This window comes from Ovis aries, chromosome 12 (assembly GCF_016772045.2).
Source record: "Ovis aries strain OAR_USU_Benz2616 breed Rambouillet chromosome 12, ARS-UI_Ramb_v3.0, whole genome shotgun sequence".
In the NCBI taxonomy this organism is placed as follows: Eukaryota; Metazoa; Chordata; class Mammalia; order Artiodactyla; family Bovidae; genus Ovis; species Ovis aries.
This window is the reverse complement of record NC_056065.1, coordinates 4,789,639-4,812,440: the sequence shown is the minus strand read 5'-3', so window position 1 is coordinate 4,812,440 and position 22,802 is coordinate 4,789,639. Positions and strand designations below refer to the sequence as shown.

The following is a 22,802-nucleotide window of genomic DNA, read 5'->3' as shown; positions in this document are numbered from 1 at the left end:
TCAAATTGTACAAACGAAGCTAGGTAAAAAAAATGCAACACATAAAAACATCAGATCAGACAAATCACTACCGTTACACATTTCTTAAATTCTAAACTTACACTGTAAAAGCAAATTATGAAAAAGGAATGCATGGTAGGGAATGAACAATGGTATAGTTCCTCTTTCTTGATGGAAGTCACAACAGTTACTAATATTGATCCCTTTGTGAAGTTCATTGTTCTAATTTCCATTATCCAAGGAGGAAATCTGTTCTTGAGGATATCCAAAACCCTATTATGCTATGATATTAGAAGCACCCTTGATATTGGGACAAAAGCCAAGCTTGTTCTCTGATCAAATGATTGATCCATAAGCAGCACAATAATAGGGTCATTCCACTAGTACCAGGTGCCCTGGGAGGGTGCCCAAATGTTTCAACCAGGGGCTCCTGAGATCAGCATACTCACAACTGAGCAGTGTATGGGAACTTCTAGGTTAAAAAGTGCCAAAGTATGAGAGAAATTTCTAGTACTGGAAACTTTTCTCAGTTCACACACACTTCAGAACTAAGTAGATTTCCAAGAGGAGAAATCAAAATTAAATTTAATAACTTCATCTGCCTCTAGATCGTTCTCCTTTAGTAATGTTCCAACACTTAAACTGAAAAAAATGTAAGGAGGGGAAGAATGACACTCATCTCAAGATCTGATTTTTTATCCTTTCATTCATTTAGCAGATAGAGACTGAAAGCTACTGGGTGCTGAGCTTTGCACCCCTCCCTGTCTTTAAGAAGTCAGCAGTTGGCTTTAGTGAGAATAAGTCAGGAGCTATAGAATTTGTGCCAGCTTTATTCAACATTTTCTTTTTTAAAGTGTGGATTCAGATATGACCATAAGAATGCACAGTTATAAGCATTTTTTTCTTCTGCATGAAATTGATCAGGATCCTGTGGGACTACTGGGCACAGAAGCCCTTCTGTCCCTGCTTTCTTATAAGGAACACACCTCCAACCTCCATGACATTCCCCAAATTCCAAAGGGCAGATTCTAACAAGTATTAATTTGGCAAAGTAAGGGATGAAAAGACAAGGGAGGGGCAGCCAAGAAACAATAGAGCCTTGAGGCAGTCTTGGTCTGCCTCAAGGATACATAACAATGTCTTTAAACTATTTAAGACGTCAGCTTCCCACTGACACCTAATAGAAGCAGAAGATATTAAGAAGAGGTGGCAAGAATGCACAGAACTGTACAAAACAGATCTTCAAGACCCAGATAATCAAAATAGTGTGATTACTCACCTAGAACCAGATACCCTGGAATGTGAAGTCTAATGGGTCTTAGGAAGCATTGCTGCCAATAAAGCTAGCAGAGGTGATGGAATTCTAGCAGATATTTAAAATCCTAAAAGATGATGTTATTAAAGTGCTGTACTCAATATGTCAGCAAATTTGGAAAACCTAGCAGTGGCCACAGGACTAGAAAAGGTCAATATCTTCCCACTCCTAAGAAGGGCAGTACTAAAGAATGTTCAAATCATCAGACAGTTGCATTCATCTCCCATGCTAGTAAGGTTTTGCTCAAAATCCTCCAAGCTAGGCTTCACCATTTGTAAACTGAGAACTTCTAGATTTCAAGTTGGGTTTAGAAAGGCAGAGGAACCAGAGATCAAATTGCCCTCATTTGCTGGATCATAAAGAAGGCATGGGAAATTCCAGAAAACATCTACCTCTATTTCACTGACTGCATTAAACCCTTGACCGTGTGTATCATAAAAATCTGTAGAAAACTCTTAAAGAGATGGGATACCAGACCATGTTATCTGTCTCCTGAGAAACCTGTATGCGGGTCAAGAGGCAACAGTTAGAACCCCATATGGAACAACTGACTGGTTCAGAATTGAGAAAGGAGTATGATGAGGCTGTAAATTGTCTCTTTGTTTATTAACTTATACACAGAACACATCAGGTGAAATGCTAGACTGGATGAGTTACAAGCTGGAATCAAGATTACCAGGAAAAATATCAACAACCTCAAATATGTGCATGAACCACCCTAAAGGAAAAAAGAGAAGAGGAACTAAAGAACCTCCCGATAAGGGTGAAGGAGGAGAGTGAAAAAGTCAGCTTAAAACTCAGTATTGAAAAACTAAGATCATGATACCTGGTCCCATCACCTCATGGCAAATAGAAGGGGAAAATATGGAAGCAGTGACATATTTCCCTTCTCAGGCCCTAAAATCACTGTGGATGGGGACTGCAGCCATGACATCAGAAGATGATTGCTTCTTGGCAGGAAATCTATGACAAACCCAGACAGTGTGTTAAAAAGCAAAGATATACACAATGGAGTATTACTCAGCCATTAAAAAGAATACATTTGAATCTGTTCTAATGAGGTGGATGAAACTGGAGCCGATTATACAGAGTGAAGTAAGCCAGAAAGAAAAACACCAATATAGTATACTAACACATATATATGGAATTTAGAAAGATGGTAATGATAACCCTGTATGCAAGACCGCAAAAGAGGCACAGATGTATAGAACAGTCTTTTGGACTCCGTGGGAGAGGGAGAAGGTGGGATGATTTGGGAGAATGGCATTGAAACATGTATAATATCATATAAGAAATGAATCGCCAGTCTAGGTTCGATGCAGGATACAGGATGCTTAGGGCTGGTACACTGGGATGACCCAGAGGGATGGTATGGGGAAGGGGAGGGAGGGGATTCAGGATTGGGAACACATGTACACTTGTGGCAGATTCATGTTGATGTATGGCAAAACCAATACAATATTGTAAAGTAATTAGCCTCCAATTAAAATAAATAAATTTAAATTTTTAAAAAAGCAAAGATATCACTTTGCAAACAAAGGCCCATATAGTCAAGGCTATGGTCTTTACAGTAGTCATGTATGGATGTGAGAGCTGGACAATAAAGAAGGCAGAGCACTGAAGAATTTATGCTTTTGCACTGTGGTCCTGGAGAAGACTCTAGAGAGTCCTTTGGACAGCAAGGAGATCAAATCAGTCAATCTTAAATGAAATCAACCCTGAATACTCTGTAAAGACTGAAGCTGAAACTCCAACACTCTGGACATTTGATGCACAGAGCTGCCTCATTGGAAAAGAAGACTAAAGGCAGAAGGAGAAGAGGGCAACAGATGATTCAATGGCATCACCGATTCAACAGATACAAACTTGGCCAAACTCCAGGAGATGCCAAAGGACAGGGAAGAAGTCTGGCATGCTGTAGTCCATGGGGTCGGGAAGAATTGGACATGACTTGATTACTGAACAACAAGGACAAGATGATAGCATTCCTCTTACCAGAGAAAGACCACCAAGCGCTACATTAAAGGAACCAGAGAAGTTCATCAAGCTAGGTGTGGGAGGATAGTTAGGAGGTTTGGGATGGACATGTATACGCTGCTATACTCAAATGGATAACCTATAAGGACTGACTTTATAGCACATGGAAATCTGCTCAATATTATATGGCAGCCTGGATGGGAATGGAGTTTGGGGGAGAATGCAAACATGTATATGTATGGCTGAGTTCCTTTGCTTTTCATCTGAAATTATCACAACGTTGTTAATTGGCCAAACCCACAAATAAAATAAAAAGTTAGTAAAAAAGATCACCTGAGATCAGATGAGGGAGTACAGGCCCTGAATTCACCATAATCTTATCAGCAAGCACAACCTTGAACCATTGCTATAAAACCCCTCCTCAAATCCTTTCAGGTTGGGAGACACAATTTTGAGAGGCATGAACCTGCTGTGTCCCCCTTTACCTGGCAAAGAAATGAATTTCCTTCTTTTTTACTTCACCCAACACTCTGTCTCCAAGATCCAATTTGGCAACAGCTCACAGAGCCTGAGCTTTTGGCATCATTCAGAGTTTTGAATCCTTTATCTGGAGTGGTGGAGATATGAAATACAAATAGCAAAAAAAAGGGAAACTGTCCTATTTTTACCACATAATGGTTTCATGAAGCCTAAAAGTGGTCAATAGAAAGCCACTTCTAGTCTTTTTGCATTACCAATTAATAAAACTTCCACAAAAATGTAATCAATAACAAACCATATAATAACTTGTGTTTTTAACATGAAACTATGACTTTATTATTTGAGAATTCTATTTTGTGAAAGTCTGTACAGAATAACAAAATGGGGAAAAGTATAAGAAAACAGACAATTTTTCTGCTTGAATTCACAAATGGCTGATGCACAGTGGGTTGAAATAGAAACAGCAAAGTTTTACAGAAACTAAAGAGAGTTAGATTGAAATCACAGAGTTCTTCCACAATCCATTCATCAGTGTTCAAACCTCTGAGCTGAATAAACTGCTGGGCTAACTGGGTATGGCATTTTTATTGATTATTAAGCTATCAGTAAAAGCTAATAGCACTCATACTTCTTAAAATTCTTAAATGAGATCTTTCATTCTCTACGGTTCTCTCTGCTCTAGGTATCATGATGTCATCTCTGAGGTTGTGTCTGAAGATAAAAAGATGACAAATGGTCACAGATAGAACACAAGCCACAGTGGAATTCTAAAAAGATGTATATTATACAAAGTAAGGCAGAGGCTCTCTGCCTCTTGCAGGCATCAGAAACATCTCTGCACCTTTCTAAGCATTCACAGGCTTGCGCTCCTCTCCCTACTTCTAAAGTTAATGCTCCAGTGTGCCTCCTGTGTGTCTAGCCAAAGCTTAATTGGTCTTGAGGTAAACTCCAATACCTCCCTTGTTTTTACAAAGGAAACTATAAATCTGAAGTGTTTTTTTTGTTTTTTTTTTGTTTTTTTTTTTTTTGGCAACATAAGCTATTGGAACCATTCCAACTTGTGTGTCAACAATCTTCTCAAAGTTGAACTAGAACAGTTGCTTCACACCCAAATTGTCATTCTGTTCCCAAGGCTAGAGGCAAATTTACTGAGGATTTTTATTTATTTTTTCCATTCCATAGAGAGGTTCAAAGAATGAAAGCTCTTTGCTCTACCTTGAATATGACCTTAGCTCAAGATAGCTATATTTGACCCTCACAACTCCACCATCTCAAAACCCCCATTGCTTGACAAAAGAAAGGATCCTGGGCTGATTTCCCCAGCCACCAGTTTCTCCAGGACTCCAGGTGAGGGCTTACCATGTCCACAAGGCCAACCAGCCCAAGGCTTTTTACCTAATTTGAAACCTTCCCTTAATAATCTCCATCATTTGGATGTTCATGGAAGTCTTATTTACAATAGCCAAGATAGAAGCAAGCAGTCAATAAACAGATGAATGGAAAAAGAAGATAGGAAGATAGATACATATATACAATATCACTATATTACAATATCACTATGATATTAATATTTATATATATATATATTATTCAGGCATAAAAAATTGTTTTGCCATTTGAAACAACCTGGATGAACCTGGAGCGTAGTAAGCTGACTCAAATAAGGCAAACAGAGACAGACAAATACTCTGTTTTCACAATACATTAACAACAAAAGAACAGAAAGAGAAATTCAAATAACAATTCATTACCATTGCATCAAAAAGGATAAAATACATAGGAATAAACCTACCTAAGAAGACGTCCTGGAGTGTAAAGTCAAGTGGGCTTAGGAAGCATTTCTATAAACAAAGCTAGTGGAGGTGATGGAATCCCAGCAGAGCTATTTCAAACCCTAAAAGATGATGCAGTGACAGTGCTGCACTCAGTATGTCAGCAAATTTGAAAAATTCAACACTGGCCACAGGACTGGAAAAGGTCAGTTTTCATTTCAGTCCCAAAGAGGGACAATGCCAAAGAATGTTCAAGCTACCACACAATTGCACTCATCTCACACGGCAGCAAAGTAATGCTCAAAATCCTTCAAGCTAGGATTCAACAGTACATGAACTGAGAACTTCCAGATGTTCAAGCTGGATTTAGAAAAGGCAGAGGAACCAGAGATCAAATTGCCAACATCCACTGGATCATAGAAAAAGAAGGGAATTCCAAAAAAACATATACTTCTGCTTCACTCACTACACTAAAGCTTTTGACTCTGTGGATCACAAAAAAACTGTGGAAAATTCTTAAACAGAGGGGAATACCAGACCACCTTACCTGTCTCCTGAGAAACCTGTATGCAGGTCAAGAAGCAACAGTTAGAACTGGACATGGAACAACAGACTGGTTCCAAATTGGGAAAGGAGTATGTCAAGGCTTTATACTGTCACCATGATTATTTAATTTTTATGCAGAGTGCATCATGTGAAATGCTGAGCTGGATGACTCACAAGCTATAAACAAGATTGTGGGGAGATATATCAATAACCTCAGATGTACAGATGACACCACCATAATGGCAGAAAGTGAAGAGGATCTAAAGAACCTCTTGAAAATTTAAAGAAGAGAGTGAAAAAGATGGCTTAAAATTCTGCATTCAAAAAATGAATATCATCGCATCTGGTCCCCTCCCTTCATGGCAAATAGATGGAGAAACAATGGAAACAGAGATTTTATTGGGGGAGGGGCACTCCAAAATCACTGCAGATGGTGATTGCAGCAATGAAATTAAAAGATGCTTCTTCTTTGGAAGGAAAGCTATGACCAACCTAGATAGCATATTAAAAAGCAGAAAACAGAGGGCAGTACTAAGATGGTGGAGGAATAGGGTGGGGAGACCACTTTCTTCCCCATAAATTCATCAAAAGAACATTTAAACGCTGACTAAATTCCACAAAACAACTTCTGAATGCTGGCAGAGGACATCAGGCACCCAGAAAAGCAGCCCATTGTCTTCGAAAGGAGGTAGGAAAAATATAAAAGACAAAAGAGAGACAAAAAAGGTAGGGACGGAGCTCTGTCCCAGGAAGGGAGTCTTAGAAAGAGAGAAGTTTCTAAACACCAGGAAACACTCTCACTGCCAAGTCTGTGGCGAGCCTTGGAACCACAGAGGGCAACATAACTGGGAGGAAAAATAAATAAATAATTAAAACCCGCAGATTATGTGCCCAATGGTACCTCCCCCAGAGGAGAAGCAGCGCAGACACCTGAATCCAACGCTATCAAGTGGGGGCTGGGCAGGGAGGCGTGGGCATTTCTTAGAGTAAGGACCGGCCCTGAATGCCCTGAGGACAATCTGAAGGAACTAACTTGGGCTACCAAACCAGACTGTGGGATAGTTACCACGTGAAAAGCCCTAACCTAAGACACAGCCAGGCCTGCTTTCAGAATGAAGGACTGAACAGAACTAGCTGGCAGCAGACCATCCCACTCTGGTGACAGGCAGCCAGAGCTGGAAGGGGGCAATTGCAGCCCCAGAGAGGCATTATCTACCAAACTGCAAGCAGGCTTCATTGATAACCAAGGCTTCTTGGGATTCTGAACAGTCAACATCTGCCTGAGAAGGTGCGCTGGTTGTACACCCAGAAAACCAAGCAGCAGGGACAGGGGAGGCGATAAGTTACAGCAACTGCGCTCACCAAACACCTCATCACCTGAGCTGCTTGGACCTGGAAAGTGCACAAAACACAGGCCCAAATGAGTCTGCGCCTCTGAGGACTACCCGAGTGCCTGAACCTGAGCAGCTTAGACCTGGGAGGTGCATGGAGCCCAGGGCCAGCCTCAGACGGTTCCCAGCAGAGCAACCTAGAGCCTGAGCAGTGTGGGCAGGGAGGGCACACGTGCCGTGAGCAGGGGCAGGCCCAGTTTGGCTGAGACACTGCAAACACATGCCAGTGTTATTTGTTTGCAGCGTCCCTCCCTCCCCACAGCGCAAATGAACAAGTGAGCCTAAAGAAGTGTCCACCACTGCCCCCTTGTGTCAGGGCGGAAATCAGACACTGAAGAGACCAGCAAACAGAAGCTAAAACAGAGGGACCCGCCTTGGAAGTGACAGGTGCAATAGATTAAAACCCTGTAGTTAGTACCAACTACATAGGTAGGGGCCTAGAGATCTTGAGAAATATAAGCCAGACCAAGGAACTATCCAAAAATGAACTGACCCCACACTGCCCACAACAACACCAGAGAAAGTCCTAGATATATTTTTGCTATTTTACCATCATTCTTTTTTTTTTTAATTTTTAACTCCTCTATTATTCCTTTAATTTTCATTTTTATAACCTACTATTACTTTGCAAAAAAAAAAAGACTCTATTTTTTAAAGCAAACGTCATATATATATTTTTATAATTTTTGTGACTTCTTTTTGCCTTTATTTTCTTTAATATTGTATTTTTGAAAATCCAACCTCTACTCTAGATTTTTAATCTTTGATTTTTGGTATTTGTTATCAATTTTGTACCTTTAAGAACCCAATCTTCAGTACCCATTTTTACTTGGGAGTGAGATTACTGGCTTGACTGCTCTCTCCATCTTTGGATTCTCTTTTTTCTCCACCAGGTCGCCTCTGTCTCTTCCCTCCCCTTTCTCTTCTCTGCCCAATTCTGTGAAGCTCTTTGTGTGTTCCACACGGTGGAGAACACTTAGGGAACTGATTACTGGCTGGATCTGTCTCTCTCCTTTTGATTCCCCCCTTTATCCTCCTGGCCACCTCTGTCTCCTTCCTCCCTCTTCTCTTCTCTGTATAACTCTGTGAACATCTCTGAGCAGTCCAGATTGTGGAGCGCACATAAGGAAATGATTACTAGCTAGCTTTCTCTCTCCTCTTTTGATTCCACCTCATCTCATTTGGGTCACCTCTAACTCCCTCCTCACTCTTCTCTTCTCCATGTATCTCTGTGAACCTCCCTGGGTGTCCCTCACTGTGGAGAAACTTTTCATCTTTAACCTAGATTTTTTACCTATGGTGCTGTATAGATGGAGAAGTCTTGAGGCTACTGCAAAAATAAGATTGAAAACCAGAAACAGGAGGCTTAAGTCCAAGTCCTGAGAACACCAGAGAACTCCTGACTCCAGGGAACATTAATCCACAGGAGCTCATCAAATGCCTCCATACCTACAGTGAAACCAAGCACCACCCAAGGGCCAACAAGTTCCAGAGCAAGACATACCATGCAAATTCTCCAGCAACACAGGAACACAGCCCTGAGCTTCAATATGCAGGCTGCCCAAAGTCACTCCAAACCCACTGACATCTCATAATTCATTATTGGACACGTCACTGAACTCCAGGGAGAAGAAATCCAGCTCCACCCACCAGAACTCCGACACAAACTTCCCTAACCAGGAAACCTTGACAAGCCACCCCAACAACTTCACCCACAGTGAGAAAACTCCACAATAGAGCTCCACAAACTGCCAGAATACAGAAAGGCCACCCCAAACACAGCAATACAAACAAGATGAAGAGACAGAGGAATACCCAGCAGGTAAAGGAACAAAAGAAATGTCCACCAAACCAAACAAAAGAGGAAGAGATAGGGAATTTACCTGAGAAAGAATTCTGAATAATGATAGTGAAAATGATGAAATCAAAATGGAATCACAGATAAACAGCCTGAAGACAAGGATTGAGAAGATGCAAGAAAGGTTTAACAAGGACCTAGAAGAAATTAAAAAGAGTCAATATATAACGAATAATGCAATAAATGAGATCAAAAACACTCTGGAGGCAACAAATAGTAGAATAAGAGGAGGCAGAAGATAGGATTAGTGAAGTAGAAGACAGAATGGTAGAAATAAATGAATCAGAGAGGAAATCAGAGAGGAAAAAAGAAAAACGAATTAAAAGAAATGAGGACAATCTCAGAGACCTACAGGACAATATGAAACGCTCCAACATTCGAATTATAGGAGTCCCAGAAGAAGAAGACAAAAAAAAAGACCATGAGAAAATACTTGAGATAATAGTTGAAAACTTCCCTAAAATGGGGAAGGAAATAATCACCCAAGTCCAAGAAACCCAGAGAGTCCCAAATAGGATAAACCCAAGGCGAAACACCCCAAGACACATGTTAATCAAATTAACAAAGATCAAACACAAAGAACAAATATTAAAAGCAACAAGGGAAAAACAACAAATAACATACAAGGGGATTCCCATAAGGATAACAGCTAATCTTTCAATAGAAACTCTGCAGGCCAGGAAGGAATGGCAGGACATACTTAAAGTGATGAAAGAAAATAACCTACAGCCCAGATTACTGTACCCAGCAAGGATCTCATTCTTGCTTACAGACAAGCAAAAGCTGAGAGAATTTAGCACCACCAAACCAGCACTCCAACAAATTCTAAAGGATCTTCTCTAGACAGGAAACACAAAAGGGTGTATAAACTCGAACCCAAAACAATAAAGGAGATGGCAACGGGATCATACTTATCAATAATTACCTTAAATGTAAATGGGTTGAATGCCCCAACCAAAAGACAAAGACTGGCTGAATGGATACAAAAACAAGACCCTTATATATGTTGTCTACAAGAGACCCACCTAAAAACAGGGGACACATACAGACTGAAAGTGAAGGGATGGAAAAAGATATTTCACACAAATAGAGACCAAAAGAAAGCAGGAGTAGCAATACTCATATCCGATAAAATAGACTTTAAAACAAAGGCTGTGAAAAGAGACAAAGAAGGACACTACATAAGGATCAAAGGATCAATTCAAGAAGATATAACAATTATAAATATATATGCACCCAACGTAAGAGCACTGCAATATGTAAGACAAATGCTAACAAGTATGAAAGGGGAAATTAACAATAACACAATAATAGTGGGAGAGTTTAATACCTCACTCACACCTACGGATAGATCAACTAAACAGAAAATTAACAAGGAAACACAAACCTGAAATGATACAATAAACCAGTTAAACCTAATTGATATCTATAGGACATTTCACCCCAAAACAATGAATTTCACCTTTTTCTCAAGAGCACATGGAACCTTCTCCAGGATAGATCACATCCTGGGCCATAAATCTAGCTTTGGTAAATTCAAAAAATTGAAATCATTCCAAGCATCTTTTCTGACCACAATGCAGTAAGATTACATCTCAATTACAGGAGAAAAACTATTACAAATTCCAATATATGGAGGCTGAACAACACGCTGCTAAATAACCAACAAATCACAGAAGAAATCAAAAAAGAAATCAAAATATGCATAGAAATGAAAGAAAATGAAAACACAACAACCCAAAACCTATGGGACACTGTAAAAGCAGTGCTAAGGGGAAGGTTCATAGCAATACAGGCATACCTCAAGAAACAAGAAAAAAAGTCAAATAAATAACCTAACTCTACACCTCAAGCAACTAGAAAAGGAAGAAATGAAGAACCCCAGGGTTAGTAGAAGGAAAGAAATCTTAAAAATTAGGGCAGAAATAAATGAAAAAGAAGCAAAAGAGGCCATAGTAAAAATCAAAAAGCCAAACGCTGGTTCTTGAAAGGATAAATAAAATTGACAAACCATTAGCCAGACTCATCAAGAGACAAAGGGAGAAAAATCAAATCAATAAAATTAGAAATGAAATTGGAGAGATCACAACGGACAACACAGAAATACAAAGGATCATAAGAGACTACTATCAGCAATTATATGCCAATAAAATGGACAACGTGGAAGAAATGGACAAATTCTTAGAAAAGTACAACTTTCCAAAACTGAACCAAGAAGAAATAGAAAACCTTAACAGACCCATCACAAGCACGGAAATTGAAACTGTAATCAGAAATCTTCCAGCAAACAAAAGCCCAGGTCCAGATGGCTTCACAGCTGAATTCTACCAAAAATTTAAAGAGCTAACATCTATCCTACTCAAACTCTTCCAGAAATTGCAGAGGAAGGTAAACTTCCAAACTCATTCTATGAGGCCACCATCACCCTAATACCAAAACCCGACAAAGATGCCACAAAAAAAGAAAACTACAGGCCAATCTCACTGATGAACATAGACGCAAAAATCCTTAACAAAATTCTAGCAATCAGAATCCAACAACACATTAAAAAATTCATACACCATGACCAAGTGGGCTTTAGCCCAGTGATGCAAGGATTCTTCAATATCCACAAATCAATCAATGTAATACACCACATTAACAAACTGGAAAATAAAAGCCATATGATCATCTCAACAGATACAGAGAAAGCCTTTGACAAAATCCAACATCCATTTATGATAAAAACTCTCCAGAAAGCAGGAATAGAGGGAACATAATCAAAATAATAAAAGCTATATATGGCAAACCCACAGCAAACATTATCCTCAATGGTGAAAAATTGAAAGCATTTCCCCTAAAGTCAGGAACAAGACAAGGGCACCCACTTTCACCACTACTATTCAACATAGTTGTGGAAGTTTTGGCCACAGCAATCAGAGCAGAAAAAGAAATAAAAGGAATCCAAATTGGAAAAGAAGAAGTAAAACTCTCACTGTTTGCAGATGACATGATCCTCTACATAGAAAACCCTAAAGACTCCGCCAGAAAATTACTAGAGCTAATCAATGAATACAGTAAAGTTGCAGGATATAAAATCAACACAATGCAATCCTTTGCATTCCTATACACTAATAATGAGAAAGTAGAAAAAGAAATTAAGGAAACAATTCCATTCACCATTGCAACGAAAAGAATAAAATACTTAGGAATATATCTACCTAAAGAAACTAAAGACCTATATATAGAAAACTATAAAACACTGATGAAAGAAATCAAAGAGGACACTAATAGATGGAGAAATATACCATGTTCATGGATCGGAAGAATCAATATAGTGAAAATGAGTATACTGCCCAAAGCAATCTATAGATTTAATGCAATCCCTATCAAGCAACAAACGGTATTTTTCACAGAACTAGAACAAATAATTTCACAATTTGTATGCAAATACAGAAAACCTCGAATAGCCAAAGCAATCTTGAGAAAAAAGAATGAAACTGGAGGAATCAACCTGCCTGACTTCAGGCTCTGCTACAAAGCCACAGTCATCAAGACAGTATGGTATTGGCACAAAGACAGAAATATAGATCAATGGAACAAAATAGAAAGCCCAGAGATAAATCCACACACCTATGGACACCTTATCTTTGACAAAGGAGACAAGAATATACAATGGAGAAAAGATAATCTCTTTAACAAGTGGTGCTGGGAAATCTGGCCAACCACTTGTAAAAGAATGAAACTAGATCACTTTCTAACACCACACACAAAAATAAACTCAAAATGGATTAAAGATCTAAACATAAGACCAGAAACTATAAAGCTCCTAGAGGAGAACATAGGCAAAACACTCTCCGACATAAATCACAGCAGGATCCTCTGTGACCCACCTCCCAGAATATTGGAAATAAAAGCAAAAATAAACAAATGGGACCTAATTAATATTAAAAGCTTCTGCGCAAGAAAGGAAACTATCATCAAGGTGAAAAGACAGCCTTCAGAATGGGAGAAAATAATAGCAAATGAAGCAACTGACAAACAACTAATCTCAAAAATATACAAGCAACTCCTGCAGCTCAATTCCAGAAAAATAAACAACCCAATCACAAAATGGGCCAAAGAACTAAACAGACATTTTTCCAAAGAAGACATACAGATGGCTAACAAACACATGAAAAGATGCTCAACAGCACTCATTATCAGAGAAATGCAAATCAAAACCACAATGAAGTACCATTTCACGCCAATCAGAATGGCTGTGATCCAAAAGTCTACATGCAATAAATGCTGGAGAGGGTGTGGAGAAAAGGGAACCCTCTTGCACTGTTGGTGGAAATGCAAACTAGTACAGCCACTATGGAGAACAGTGTGGAGATTCCTTTAAAACTGGAAATAGAACTGCCTTATGACCCAGTAATCCCACTGCCGGGCATACACCCTGAGGAAACCAGAATTGAAAGAGACACGTGTACCCCAGTGTTCATTGCAGCACTGTTTATAATAGCCAGGACATGGAAGCAACCTAGATGTCCATCAGCAGAAGAATGGATAAGAAAGCTGTGGTACATATACACAATGGAGCATTGCTCAGCCATTAAAAAGAATACATTTGAACCAGTTCTAATGAGGTGGATGAAACTGGAGTCAATTATACAGAGTGAAGTAAGCCAGAAAGGAAAATACCAATACAGTATACTAATGCATATATATGGAATTTAGAAAGATGGTAACGATAACCCTGTATGCGAGACAGCAAAAGAGACACAGATGTATAGAACAGTGTTTTGGACTCTATGGGAGAGGGAGAGGGTGGGATGATTTGGGAGAATGGCATTGAAACATGTATAATATCATATATGAACCAAATCGCCAGCCCAGATTCGATGCAGGATATAGGATGCTAGGGGCTGGTGCACTGGGATGACCCAGAGGGATGGTACGGGGAGGGAGATGGGAGGGGGGTTCAGGATAGGGAACATGCGTACACCCATGGTAGATTCATGCTGATATATGGCAAAACCAATACAATATTGTAAAGTAATTAGCCTCCAATTAAAATAAATAAATTTATATTTAAAAATAAACAAATAAATAATTCAGAATAGGAAAAAAATAAAAAGCAGAGACATTACTTTGCCAACAAAGGTCTATCTAGTCAAAGCTATGGTTTTTCTAGTAGTCATGTACAGATGTGAGATTTGGACCATGAAGAAGGCTGAGTTCTGAAGAACTGATGCTTTCAAACTGTGGTGCTAGAGAAGACTTTTGAGAGCCATTTGGACAGCAAGGAGATCATTCCTAAAAGAAATCAACCCTGAATATTCATTGGAAGGACTGATGCTGAAGGTGAAACTCCAATACTCTGGACACCTGATTCAAAGAGCTCACTCAGTGGAAAAGACCCTGATGCTGGGAAAGATTGAGGTCAGGGGGAGAAGGGGGAAACAGAAGATGAGATGGTTGGATGGCATCACTGACATGAGTTTGATCAAACTCTGAGAGATAGTGAAGGATGGGGAAATCTTGCATGCTGCAGTCCCTGGGGTCGCAAAGAGCCAGACATGACTGAGCAACTAAGCAACAATGAGACAAAAGACCTTCACCCCCAAAACCATGCGATTCTGATGACAGAAATCAAAGAAGACACAAACAGATGAAAAAATACCATGTTTGTATATTAAAAGAATCAATATGGCTAAAATGACTATACTACCCGAGGCAGATTCAATGCAATCCCTATCAAACTACCAATAGAATTTTTCACAGAACTTGAGCAAAAAGTCTTAAAATTTGTAATGGAGACACAACGATCCTGATTAGCCAAAGCAATCTTAAGAAAAAAACAAAGCTGGAGGAATTAGCCTCCCTGACTATACTGCAAAGCTACAGTCATCAAGAAAGTATTATATTCATACAAAAGTAGAAATATAGATCAATGGAACAGGATTAAAAAAAAAAAAACAGATAAAACACATGCACAAAGGAGGCAAGACTACACAATGTTGGAAAGATAGTCTCTTCAAATGATGCAGGGAAAATCATATACAGCTACATAGTAAAAAAATAAAATTAGATCATTCTTTAACACCATAGACAAAAAATAAGCTCAAAATGGATTAAAAACCTAAATGTGAGACCAGACTCTATAAAGCTCCTAGAGGAAAACATAGGCAGAACACTCTCTGACATAAATTCCACCAATATCTTTTTCAATTCATCTCCCAGAATAATGGAAATAAAAACAAAAACAAACAAATGATATCTACTTAAACTCAAAAGGTTTTGCACAGCAAAAGAAACAGTAAACAAATAAAAGACAACAACGATGAAAGACAACCCATAGCTTGGGATATTTGTTAATGATGTAACTGAAAAGGGATTAGTCTCCAAAATTCATGAAAAGCCCATGATGTTTAGCAGTATCAAAACATACAGCCTAACCAAAAATGGGCAGAAATCCTAAATACTGACATTTCTCCAAAGAAGACATACAGATGGACAAGAGGCACATGAAAAGATGCTCAGAATCACTAATTATTAAAGAAATGCACATCAAAACTACAATAAGATATCACCTTACAGCAATCACAGTGGCCATTATCAAAAACTCCACAAACAGTGAATGCTGTAGAGGATGTGGAGAGAAGGGAACCTTCCCACACTGTCGTGAGAATGTAAATTAGTACAGCCACTATGAAGAACAGTATAGAGTTTCCCTAAAAAACTAAGAATAGAACTACTATATAACCCTGCTATCCCATTCCTGTGCATATATCTGGAGAACAACATGGACTGAAAGGATGCATGCACCTCAATGTTCATTGCAGCACTGTTTACAATAGCCAAGAAATGAAAGCAACCTAAATGCCTATTGACATATGAATGGATAAAGAAGATGTGATACATAAATACAATGAAATAATACTCAGCCATTACAAAGAATGAAATAATGTCATTTGCAGCAACATGGATGGACCTAGAGATTGTCATGCTGAGTGAAGTAAGTCACACAGAGAAAGAGAAATATCACATAATATCACCTACATGTGAAATCTAAAAGGAAATGATACAAATGAACTTACAAAACAGAAACAGACCAACAGACTTAGAGAATGATCTTGTGGTTGCCAGGGGGAATCATGGGAGAAGAGATAGTTAAGTACTTTGGGATGGACACATACACACTACTATATTCATAATGGATAACCAACAAGGACCTACTGTATAGCACATGGAACTCTGCTTAATGTTATGCGGCAGCCTGGATGGGAAGTGTGTTTGGGGAGAATGGATGAGTTCCTTTGCTGTTCACCTGAAACTATCACCACATTGTTAATTGGTTACACAATTAACAAAATAAAAGTTTCCCCAAAAATTGATTTTAATATAGATAGAAAAACAAATATATTCACTAAAAAGTTGGTAAGTAAAATGCAAAAATTATAATCTCCATCAATTTGACATGAAAAACTTCTTTAAAAAAAATGTGTTTCCATAAGGTCTTACCTGGGCTGCATTCTGGTGTTCTAGGATTCCAGGTGCCATATTTTGTGCATGTAGCATCAAGCCTATATTTATTATGACATTCATATGAAATCTCATCTCCACTGAAATAGATACAGTGAGTACTATTGCTAAGTCTTCTCCGTAGAGTGATGCTTCCATCATTATTCAGGTTTGGTACTGGGCAACATACCTCTAAAAAATATAAAAGAAGGCTAATAGTAAAATCACTATGAGGAGGCTCCAATGGCTAAATCCCATTTCTGCCTTTAGAAGATCTCATCACTGAAGAGAGATTGGGATAACAGGGACACCAAGTTTGATCTCCCAGTCCCTGATTTGCTAAAGCACTCCAGCTCATTTGTTTCCAATACCTTACTTAAGTGGTGGTAAAAGATTTTATGGTGGCTCAGACAGTAAAGCGTCTGCCCACAATGCAGGAGACCTGGGTTTGATCCCTGGGTTGGGAAGATCCTCTGGAGAAGGAAATGGCAACCCACTCCAGTACTCTTGCCTAGAAAATTCCAAGGACGGAGGAGCCTGGTGGGCTAAAGTTCATGGGGTCGCAAAGAGTCGGACACAACTAAGCGACTTCACTCACTTAAAGGATTTTATTAATGATATTTTAATTTAGTGATATTAAAGTCTTTCTATTTCCACAAAATGAGTTTGAATGACTGCAATTAAACTTTAACTCCTAATGTGAAACAAATAATCTTTCAATAAGTGAACTACCATTTTTCATTATTTGTGAAAGTGAAAGTCACATAGTCATGTCCAACTCTTTGTGATCCCATGGACTATATAGTCCATGGAATTCTCTAAGCCAGAATACTGAAGTGGGTAAACTTTCCTTTCTCCAGGGAATCACTCCCAACCCAGGGATCAAATCCAGGTGTCCTGCATTGCAGGCGGATTCTTTACCAGCTGAGCCACAAGGGAAGCCCAAGAATATTGGAGTGGGTAGTCCATCCCTTCTCCAGCGAATCTTCCCAGATCAGGAATTGAACTGGGGTTTCCTGAATTGCAGGTGTATTCTTTACCAACTGAGCTATCATTATTTGTGCACTTCACATATTTTTTCAATTCCAGTATACAGAATAAAGTTCCCTGTATTCTGTGCCTCATTGTCTTCACCTCTACAATGGCAAGACTCTCATCAGTTCAGTTCAGTTCAGTTCAGTCACTCAGTCGAGTCCAATTCTTTGCGACCCCATGAATCGTAGCACGCCAGGCCTCCCTGTCCATCACCAACTCCCGGAGTTCACTCAGGCGCACGTCCATTGAGTCAGTGATGCCATCCAGCCATCTCATCCTCTGTCGGCCCCTTCTCCTCCTGCCCCCAATCCCTCCCAGCATCAGAGTCTTTTCCAATGAGTCAACTCTTCGCATCAGGTGGCCAAAGTACTGGAGCTTCAGCTTTAGCATCATTCCTTCCAAAGAAATCCCAGGGCTGATCTCCTTCAGAGTGGACAGATTGGATCTCCTTGCAGTCCAAGGGACTCTCAAGAGTCTTCTCCAACACCACAGTTCAAAAGCATCAATTCTTTGGTGCTCAACCCTCTTCACAGTCCAACTCTCATATCCATACATGACCACAGGAAAAACCACAGCTTTGACTAGACGGACCTTACTTAGTCGGCAAAGTAATGTCTCTGCTTTTGAATATGCTATCTAGGTTGGTCATAACTTTTCTTCCAAGGAGTAAGCGTCTCTTAATTTCATGGCTGCGATCACTATCTGCAGTGATTTTGGAGCCCCCAAAAATAAAGTCTGACACTGTTTCCACTGTTTCCCCATCTATTTCCATGAAGTGATGGGACCAGATGCCATGATCTTAGTTTTCTGAATGTGGAGCTTTAAGCCAACTTTTTCACTCTCCCCTTTCACTTTCATCAAGAGGCTTTTTAGTTCCTCTTCATTTTCTGCCATAAGAGTGGTGTCATCTGCATATCTGAGGTGATTGATATTTCTCCCGGCAATCTTGATTCCAGCCTGTGTTTCTTCCAGTCCAGCATTTCTCATGATGTACTCTGCATAGAAGTTAAATAAGCAGGGTGACAATATGCAGCCTTGATGGACTCCTTTTCCTATTTGGAACCAGTCTGTTGTTCCATGTCCAGTTCTAACTGTTGCTTCCTGACCTGCATACAGATTTCTCAAGAGGCAGGTCAGGTGGTCTGGTATTCTCATCTCTTTCAGAATTTTCCACAGTTTATTGTGATCCACACAGTCTAAGGCTTTGGCATAGTCAATAAAGCAGAAATAGATGTTTTTCTGGAACTCTCCTGCTTTTTCCATGATCCAGTGAATGTTGGCAATTTGATCTCTGGTTCCTCTGCCTTTTCTAAAACCAGCTTGAACATCAGGAAGTTCATGGTACATGTATTGCTGAAGCCTGGCTTGGAGAATTTTGAGCATTACTTTACTAGTGTGTGAGATGAGTGCAATTGTGCGGTAGTTTGAGCATTCTTTGGCATTGCCTTTCTTTGGGATTGGAATGAAAACTGACCTATTCCAGTCCTGTGGCCACTGCAGAGTTTTTGCTGGCATATTGTGTGCAGCACTTTCACAACATCATCTTTCAGGATTTGAAATGGCTCAACTGGAATTCCATCACCTCCAGTAGCTTTGTTCGTAGTGATGCTTTCTAAGGCCCACTTGACTTTACATTCCAGGATGTCTGGCTCTAGATGAGTGATCACATCATTGCGATTATCTGGGTCATGAAGATCTTTTTTGTACAGTTCTTCTGTGTATTCTTGCCACCTCTTCTTAATATCTTCTGCTTCTGTTAGGTCCATACCATTTCTGTCCTTTATCTCATAGATAGGTATAAAAATGTATATTGTCAATTGCAGAATCCCATAAAATTTCATCCATATGTCTCTCAGTCCCTCACTTACTCTCAAGTGAGACTAGAGACAGTCTCCTTCCTGTTCTATTGGGGGAAAAACACTGAGCCAGGGATCAGAGTCTGTCTTTTAGAGGCAGGTCATTCAGCCCACAGTCCCATCATTCAAGAGACGTGAAACACAAGTCACGCTGCAGTTGGTTGAGTTCATGACTGCTTCACAGACTTTCCTCTGCAAAGCACCTCAGAGTCTACACTGGGGAGGAAAGGGCTGTGATGGAGGTCTGACTCAAGCAATGGTTGAGTTGTATTCTACATTCTACCTTTACCAATATTGGAGCTAATACTTAATCTGTATAGTATTTGACTTCTGTGCTTATATCTCATTTGATTCTGAATCAGGATAAGATTATAATGTCTCAGCTCAAACTCCAAGAAATTTATGGTCCCTCTGGCAACAATAGTTCATATACAGTTCAATTAATATGTTTAAATTTATCTTGAGGAAAAAATTATATCCATTTAAGATGAAAAATCAAGCTCATACTGAATATTTAACATACAAAAAGATTTACAAAAAAAGAAACTCACCCTTACATTCTATGTATGGGCTCCACTTCAAATTGCTCTGACAAGTCACAGTTCTAGGTCCATCTGCCTCTGGCTTATAGCCAAAATGGCAGTTGTAGCTCAATACAGTCCCAATATCATACACTTCATGTTTTGTTTGTGTCTGGTAGCCATATCTTCCCCACGAGGCATGAGGGATGTGTGGTAAGCCAACACAGCCATCTGCTCATAAAGAAACAAAAAGGGAAAAGTACACTCTCAATAGGGATGCAACAGTGATCAATGAGCCTGTCATGTAAAAGGGTGACAAGTCTTCATTCAGCCAGGAGTCAGCTTACCATGGCTGATGAATCAGCCATACCAGAAACACACAAGGACAGGCATCCAAATGTGCAAGGCATCAGAGAAGTTCTTACTAGGGGCACTGACAAGTGATTCCTGTGTGTTGTGTCAACTTTTTAAAATGTGAATTCTTTTTCATCTTCACTTTATATCACAAACTTTAGTCTCTGAATTGAAGCATTGGGCTTGCTAGGTAGGTATGGCTGGAGAAATGTTCCAGGCAATCACATCGAACTTTCTTGTTTCCTGACTGATTGAAGAAAATAAACAAGAGCCATTCCTCTTATTCAGATGACATCAGGAGCTTTATCATTGAAGGGTTTGTCAAGAACAAATCAAATACCAAGTGACTTGTGAGCTTAAATCTGTGTCTTGTCATCTTTACTCTTTCCTGATAATACAGGTTCACAATATGGAAATATAATACAAACACATCGATTTGGACATTTATTATATTTTCATCTTCAAGGGTAAATGTCTTTTTAAATGGTTTTATTGAGAGACAAGTCACATAACATAAAATTCATCCATTTAAAGTATGAAATCCAGTGGTTTTCAGTATATTCACAGTTTTCCAACCATCACCACTATCCAATTTTTGGATATTTTTACCAACCCCAAAATAAACTCAGTACTTATTAGCAGTTACCCCCTTGTCTTGTCTTCTCCCAGGTCCTAGAGACTGCTAAAAGACTTTCTCTGTCTATGGATTTGCCTAACCTGGACATTTCAAATAATGGGTATCTGATTCTTAAAATAAGGATAATACTAGTGCCCACAATTCTGGACAGAATCCATTGAATTAACTCTTGCTATAAACCTATACTAGCATCAAGTTATTATTATTACTATTTAGATAATTTTCAGGGATCCACATGAGTTTATAATTTCAGGGTATGAGGATTACATTGATAGTTAATCCATATAAAATTTTGTGTAAGTTAGAAAAAGATATTTTTCCCTCAGGACTCTTTACTGTTTATCTTTAAAACAATTATCATACGATCTCTGTTAGAACAAAGCAATTTTCTATCAGTGCAAGAAAATTGTTGAAATAAACATACTATATGTTGAAATAAACATACAATAAACAGTTTATTGTAGAGCAACCTCTACAATGCTAACCTCTATCTTTAGGGGTGGAGTATGCACAACCTTTACAACTGTGTGTGACAGCTTTTTGTGATGTTATATGATCTTCCACAGTATACTGTAATCCTTTTTTTCAACAAGAAAAAAAAGAGGGATTGATCTAAATTTAAACTTCTCAGTTCAGTTCAGTTCACTTCAGTCGCTCAGTCGTGTCCGACTCTTTGCAACCCCATAAATCGCAGCACGCCAGGCCTCCCTGTCCATCACCAACTCCCGGAGTTCACTCAGACTCATGCCCATCGAGTCAGTGATACCATCCAGCCATCTCCTCGTCCCCTTCTCCTCCTGCCCCTAGTCCCTCCCAGCATCAGAGTGTGATTCAAATGTGCTTAGGCATATAAATGTGCTCCCAATAATATTTCTGGATATCTTTAGATGCCAAACATTGAAACTCTTTCATGGTCCATACTTACTGAGTTCACAAGTGGGAGGAGGAGGACTCCAGCTATTATCAGCTTCACAACGGATTACATTACTGCCTTCAAGCCGAAAACCTTTATTACAGGCATATACAATAGACTGTTGATAAGTATAGATGGGTCCAAACCCAGAGGTTATTTTTCCATCTTTAACTACTGGTTGAACACAAATGACTTCTAAAAATCCACAAGAAAAGACAAATTTCAACTTTTAAAAGCTTCAGTAAAGTGAGATTCCATCATATCAGTGCTATTTGTTACCACATACTGGTACAGTGTAAGTATCAGTTTACCAAATTAATGACTACATCATTAAAATAATTAGTTTTTCTTTGAATAATTTCACCACCCCCAATACCTTTACCTTCCTTTTTCTTTTAAACTAAGAATTCAAACCAAAATTCATCATTATGACTTACTTTTACAAGAAGGAGGACTTGGACTCCAGACACCTATTGTCTTATTTTGCACTCTGCAAGAAATGGAGGCTTTGCCTAACATTGAGAAGTCAGGGTCACAGCTGTAGGTGACAGAAGAGCCAAATGTGTAGAAGTCTTCATCTCCACCATTGTGTCTCCCATTACTAATGGTTGGAGGAGGTTTACACTTGGCAACTGAGATGAGTGAAGAGGAAGAAAATG

General features: G+C 39.2%; 1 protein-coding gene across 13 annotated transcripts in view; it reads right to left on the bottom strand.

Annotated features, from left to right (window-relative positions):
* Positions 1-22,802, bottom strand: part of C4BPA (complement component 4 binding protein alpha) — a 57,198-nt gene that overhangs the window by 5,625 nt on the left and 28,771 nt on the right. For all 13 annotated transcript variants that reach the window (XM_042257035.2, XM_012186976.5, XM_012186977.5 and 10 more), the window contains 4 exons: positions 22,581-22,775; positions 22,156-22,338; positions 20,270-20,470; positions 16,828-17,019 (listed from right to left, as the gene is read on the bottom strand). In XM_042257035.2, coding sequence (XP_042112969.1) covers positions 16,828-17,019; positions 20,270-20,470; positions 22,156-22,338; positions 22,581-22,775 — 771 coding nt within the window. The remainder of the gene's footprint in view (positions 1-16,827; positions 17,020-20,269; positions 20,471-22,155; positions 22,339-22,580; positions 22,776-22,802) is intronic.